General features: G+C 38.6%; 1 protein-coding gene across 1 annotated transcript in view; it reads right to left on the minus strand.

The window, feature by feature from the left end:
- LOC149548451 (retinal-binding protein) overlaps nt 1-6,113 on the minus strand; it is a 103,117-nt gene extending 97,004 nt beyond the window's left edge. Inside the window, exon 1 of the mRNA XM_089792519.1 lies at nt 5,488-6,113. Within this exon, the coding sequence (XP_089648645.1) occupies nt 5,488-5,647 (160 nt within the window). The 5' untranslated portion in view covers nt 5,648-6,113. The remainder of the gene's footprint in view (nt 1-5,487) is intronic.
- Nucleotides 6,114-6,992: the final 879 nt, after the last annotated feature.

Here is a 6,992-nt window from a genome sequence, read left to right on the forward strand (position 1 = left end):
CATGAGACATTGTTAGAGAAAGAGGAGAAGGTGGTAGAGCTCACCCAAGAGCTTGAGGTGACTATGGACTCTCTTCAATGTATTCAGTGGGCTCTTCAAGAGTCACGGGCACAATTGGATGAGGTGATCATGGATTTGGAGATGTTTGGACCACACTAGCCCCAGATCCAGTTCAATTGTATATTGTGGTTGGTGGTGAGTTTGCTTCTACGGTTGGGGATGATGGACGTGATGATGTGGCCGACACATCCATCCAGGATATGGGTGCAGTAGATTCGAAGGAGCTCTCATGCTGATTTGCTTCCTTCTGCTGGAAGCGAATCTATTTGTTCATCTCATACAGCTGATAGCATTGGACAGTTGGCAATGCCACAATTTCAGAGGGATCAGTTATGGGTCGCAAGGGAGCAGGTTGATGCTTCCACATATAATTTCTACTGCATAGAGTCCTTCATGGAGTATCTATTGGAGAGTTTAGATGTAAGGGAGGATTCATATAGAGTATCTGAGGATACTCTTATCCGAGGCTCTCGTGTTATTCGAAGGTTGGTGGGAAAGATTGCAGAGACTGTCTACTATGCTTCCCCATAGGGATTTCTAGGTTGGCTTTGTTGAGCGAGTTGCTCAAGATCCTTCTCGACCAATAGTTTGGAGTCAGAGATTGAAGCCATCTTCTGATTCCCAGTTTGATGATGATGAGCCCTTAACAAAGATCGGGAGTTTTTATCGGCATTACACTGTGAGGAGTGCTCATCACTTTTCTTTTGACCCACAAGTAGAGGACTTGGTTTCATGTCGATGCGGGTTGGCTCTGGTTTCATACCATCCATTATGGGATGGGTTAGCACCATCTTTTGCAGATGGGATTGACAACCGCAAGTTAGATCCCTTGCAATATCTACACACCCGGGATAGTTTGGCAAAGGTTGGAGTTGGTGGTAGCGTTTCAGTTACCTATGGTTGTAACCATCTCCACAATGCAGTTGGGTGTGAGTATCAGTTTGATGGGGACTTAGGTGTGGACAGAGTTGGTATTTCAATTGGATTTAGTTTTGTCATCACCATTAGCATCTACAATCAGTTTCCAAATGATTTTGTCATTCATATCAGTTATATGAGTGCTGATGCTATAGGAATTTTTTGTACACAGTAGGGATAGTACACAGTTCTACCTTGGGGATCTCGAGGGATTATGATGTTCATTTTGCTCCGAGATTGCTTGGGGACAAGCAATCTTCGGAAGGGAGGACTGTAATGTCCCCATTTTTAGCAAATTCCTGCAGTTGGCCAGGTTAGTTCACCATCGCGACCCTTGTGAGCTGACATTGGGAATTAAGGGTCTCAATTCTGTGGTTATAGGCTTTGCAGTAGCCTATGGTGTGTTTTGGCTCTGTTTGAGGGACTTACTATTCATAACAAGTCAATCTGTTGGTTCCGATGAGCTCAGTTGAGTTAGAGGAGTTGGAGGATGCTCTCGATTTTTATTTCGAGCTTCCAGTTTGAGCTCCAAGAATCTTGGAGGGAGTGTCTATTTATAGTAAGTCACCCCGTCAAGTTCATTCATCATCTTTCATCGTCAAGATCACTTTGGTATTGTCATGTTTTGATTTTGATGCCTTCAGTTGTTTTTGCAAGATGGGTGAATTATTATTATTATTTATATAAATACACTAAGGTTGCTATTTATGATACTATTGTTGGTCGGTCACCTCAGTATCATAGCTCGTTGGAACCAGGATGAAAAGTTTTAAATCATGGGAACAGGAAATAGTGGCCTTACGTGTTAGAATTTTAAGTTATGGTGGAAAAGGTCATTTTCAAAGCCAAAAGCAATTAATAAATCAGATCATAATGGCACTTTATTATATTTTAATGTTGTGTGTGGGAAGCTTCTTAAGTGAAGTTAATTTGGGAAACTTTGTGCCATTTGGAGATTATAAATATGAGCCCATTTGATGAATAAAGCATCCAATTATTTGATTATCTTATTTTGTTCTTGTTATCTTTATGACATTTCTGAGTCTGAAGTTTGTGCCCTTGCTGAAGTATAACGGTTTGGGATCTACAACTGAAGTATTGTAGATTTAATTCTGAGAATCCACAGCTGAGGTATTGTGGACTTTTGAGTTTTATTCTCGTCTCCTCCTCCTGTATTAACTGTGGCTGAGGAGCATATATACAAATGAGTATTATAATTTCTCTATTGTTGGACGAGGGTTTAGACTGCAGATTGGAGTTTGTTTTGGGCAGCATTTGTAAGGGTAGACTATGAATGCCAGATTGAAATTAGACCAAGCGGCTTTCAGTTTGACTTTGCAATTACATTCTATGGCAGAGACCAGGTTCTTAATTTGTAAAATTCAGTTTATATTACATAGTTTGAAAGTAAACAGGCTGGCTTCAAATTCTGGTTTATAATCAGCCAACAATTAAATTCCTTTTTCATTATATTGCTATATGGTTTGTTGATGAATGAATTCAGAGGCTAGTTTGAATCATTTCAGAATTGTTTATTGGCGTTTGATATTTATTTATGCAAAACTTATAAGGCCAAAATTAAGTAAATTTGTGATCTGTTTGCTGTACATCCTAATATTGTGTTTGCAAAATTAAGACATCATAGATTCAGTGGTAATTGGGTTGCTTGCCAAGTGTTTGACAAAATGTCAAACCATCAAAATGTGAAAGAAATTGATGCTTCATTTAGCTATAACTAGACAGGGTTACTACATGCATTGGCTATCAAAGTAACCCAATCAAAACATTGTTGCCTGTCACACACCAGTGATACATCACTTAGCTCTTCGTGTTTGCACTACGTCTTGTGCATGATCTGTCACATAACCAATTGTTGACCTTCCTACATAAATCTAGGAAGCCTTCCAAGGCACATTTGGAGGATGATATAAACAAAGTTTCCAATGGACAAAAAAAGAACCAAATAAATTTTCACAAGGAGTCCAAATGCAATCAAATTTAAGCAATACCACTCTTGGAAAGGATTTCTCGAGAAGCCCTAGCTCTCTTATAAGAATTAAATCTTAGACAAGAAGAGCTCCATGAAATGAACTCTCTTCTAAATAACTTTCTATTGTGTCCAAACTCCATAGTGAATTCATATTTGTACTAAGAATATCATTTTTCCCACAATCTATTTCAATCTCTTCTCTTCTTCAAAATAATGTCCTTCACAACAAAACAAAAAATGTGGTCACCCTTCACACACCTTGGCAGTAGCTTAAGTCCAGAACATAGGGGGTTTAATCCCTAAATTTTGGTACCATGTCAAATTGATGCCACTGGTCCATAATCAATCAGATCAAATCCACGGATAAAACAAGGGAACAATGATATGTGATGGTGTCAAGTATAGTTATGGGACTCTCCACGAGTCTAACGAGTATCCCGAGTAGGTGAGTCGGCTCAGCCCTATCGGGTCTGGTATGGCGAGTCGGGTAAGCCCTGTTGGTTTCAATATATGATAGCAAAAGGATGAAGGCAAGGGTAAAACTTCATAAAAATTTCAAGGGTTTCGTCGCTTTGTCGAGTCACTACCGAGACACGGCCGAGTCTAAGCTAGTTCATGAGTCGAGTTACCCGTTAAGTCCAGAACATAGGGAGTTTAATCCCTAAATTTTGCTACCATGTCAAATTGATGCCACTGGTCCATAATCAATCAAATAAAATAAGGGAACAATGATATGTGATGGTGTCAAGCATAGTTCCAGGACTCCCCGCGAGTCTGGCAAGTATCCCAAGTTGGCGAGTCGGCTCAACCCTGTCGGGTTTGATATGGCGAGATGGGTCAGTCTTGCTGGTTTCAATATATGATAGCAAAAGGATGAAGGCAAGGGTAAAACTTCATAAAAATTTCAAGGGTTTCATTGCTTTGCCGAGTCACTGCTGAGTCACGGCCGAGTCCGAGCTGGTTCATGAGTCCAGTTACCCCTTACGTCCGAAACATAGGGAGTTTAATCCCTAAATTTTGCTACCATGTCAAATTGATGCCACTAATTCATAATCAATCAAATCAAATCCACAGATAAAACAAGGGAACAATGATATGGGATGGTGTCAAGCATAGTTCTAGGACTCTCCGCGTATCTGGCGAGTATCCCGAGTCAGTGAGTCAGCGAGTCGGCTCAACCCTGTCAGGTCATGTATGGCAAGCCAAGTCAGCCCAGCTGGTTTCAATATATGATAGCAAAAGGGTGAAGGCGAGGGTAAAACTTCATAAAAATTTCAAAAGTTTTGTCGCTTTGCCGAGTCCGAGCTGGTTCATGAGTTGAGTTACCCTTGCCGAGTCAGGGCCAGGTCCGAGTTTGGGAACTTTGGACTGTCAAGAGACCCCAAAAAAAGAAAATACCATACAATAAAATCCCAAAAATGAATGCAAATGTCTTGATTAATTAAAAAGTTGTAAGGCATTGCATTTATTTACACACCTCTCCGGAAATGAGATAAAAGGGTAGGCCAACCCATTAAGGCTCTAATCAAATACAATTATAGTGCCAGTCACATATACAAGGGACGCATAACAAAATGGTAGACCATAAGTCTTGGTAGGTCTGCAAAACCCAACACAACATGTGTTTCACACTATCAGCATGTTAAATTAAATCCTTTAAGTGTATACTGAATGCAGCACCAGTTGCATCAAGTTCTAAACGTTTTGTTTTCTGGTGCTTATAATTTTAATTTGATAGCCAATCCAAAGATAGAAGATTAAATATATCGCATATCCATATCAAAGTTCGTTGAACAACTTCTATTGCTTCTCTGCAAAACAATCAAGTGTTTGTGCTTCGAAATGCGTTGTACTGCGACTATTGCTTCAGCATATAATGTCAATTCTTTCCCATATGTAATTTTGCCTGCACTTCAATTTTTCTGTTTCCTGTTACAAGAATTTTACACATGATAGAAAAACACATACAAATTTGTAATTTTTAAATGCTAATTTTCCAGTAGATTTCAACTTCATTGGCCCAAATTTGGAGTTTCTATACTTAGCTCTACATAATTAGGAATATGTGCATGAAATGAATTCTATATCTGATTTTCCTCACTCTTTCCCGGAGCATTATTCACGCCTTCTAATGACTCTACTTTCTTCGTTACCAAAATGGCAACAGTGCCTCTATATAAATGCTAACTCTGGACTCTCATTACCTTAAAAAGACTTCTTTTTTTTCCATACTCTACTTTCGAAAGTACCAATTAAGTTTATCCTATGCTACGTGAGATAGCTTCAGACGGGCCAATTCCAGATTTTAACAAACAAAAGCAGTACGTTAAAAAGTGCCAAATTTGCCCCAAGAGTTTCTAAATAAAACCACTAGGTAATCACTAGAATGACAAAAAAGGAAACGTAGTCAATCTCATACTGCTACAAACACAAAGAAAGAAAGAATTAAACAGCGAAACCCTAAAAAATATAAATTTAACAATAAAACTAAAAATGCAACGGTCAATGAATGAAAAAACCTGGTCGCTTTCGCGAGTGGGACAAAAGGGAACTGCAGCATTGACGAAGCTGGGTGGATAAACGGGAGACATCTTCAGACAATTCGCCAAAGACATATCTATCATAGAATTTGGCAAGGTATTCTCTCGTTATTGGCACCAGGCCTTCGGTGGAAGCCATTTATTGCAACCCCTGACTACGTCCTCTAGTCAAATTCTATATTTGAAAGTGCAGAAAAATGGACTCGTTCGCAGTTACACATTCCACGGACAAGCGAACAAATTCTGAATTCACTTAGCCGCGTACTGCCTCCATCCAACGGAGCTGACGGCTGCCGTTCCGTTTTCACTTACGGAAGCGAAAATTCCGAGTAGCTGCTAGCTGCCTAGTTAGCACAGGATCCGCCGCCGCCGTACAAAATAATTGTTTGTGCCACTTTCGCAACAGTTTGAATGGAAGTCAAGACGATCCACGGAGCAGTCTGTCCCTTTCTCTTGGGGGAAGAGAGATTTGAATTTCGCGTACATGTAATATCATAGTTGGGATGGTCAGATTCGAACCTTTGTCGGAGCCACCCGACGAGAAAGCAAATGGTGAGATTCGAACCTTTGTCGAAGCTACCTAATGATAAAGCAAATGGTGGGATTCGAACTTTGTACTCATGTATGTCTAATCAGGAAATTCGTGTAATCATATTTAGTTTTGAATTTGTTGGCTTATCATAATAACAATACTAATGTATATGATGATATTTATTTTCTATTACTTTCTTTAATTAGTCAATGACTTAGGAATAGTAAAATTTTGTAGTCTTAATTTATTTATTTATTTAATAATTTTTAAAATACCATCTATCTACTTTTTATTAATTTATTTGGGGAATAGTTAATGTACATATTAAGCTATTTTTAAATTAATTTATCTCATTTTCAATACATTGAGTTCTTTTATAAAGTACCAATTCTAGTAATTAATAGTATAAATCTATTTAAAGGTTTATATTATATATTATTAATTTTTTGTTATTGTTTAATAACATTTGACATTAAGTGATGAGGGCACAACTTAAGACAAAATAAACACAACGGGAAAAGGGAATATTATTATAAGAAGTGATATGCTATTTCAATGAAAACAGACTCAATGACGTGTATTAGGGGCTTGCAATATTGTCTGATTCTAGAGAATAGCCCTCCTCACAGTACCTTCTCCCAAACTCTCCCAAAATTGCGTTTACAATGCTAGAAATGACCTTAAGTGACCCGAATTAGGTTTAAGGTTAGGAATACATTTTAGAATATGTCATTTGGCATCCACTGCCAAAATAGAAGGTTCTAGAAAACATGTCAGAAGTCGGTGTAAAATTAGAAGAATTCAGAAATGGTAGTCCAACTTCCAGGAGGCAAACTTTTGATTTAGGATTTCGATTAACAAACCGTTTACATTTCTAGAAAGCTCTCCAAGCACTTTATAGCCCTATGGACCAGCTATGCTTGTCCCCTATTTTTGGGGCCTGTACGAGCTC

The sequence above is a fragment of the Cupressus sempervirens genome, chromosome 7 (assembly GCF_028749045.1).
Source record: "Cupressus sempervirens isolate cs-2001-9-10 chromosome 7, ASM2874904v1, whole genome shotgun sequence".
Lineage (NCBI taxonomy): Eukaryota > Viridiplantae > Streptophyta > Pinopsida > Cupressales > Cupressaceae > Cupressus > Cupressus sempervirens.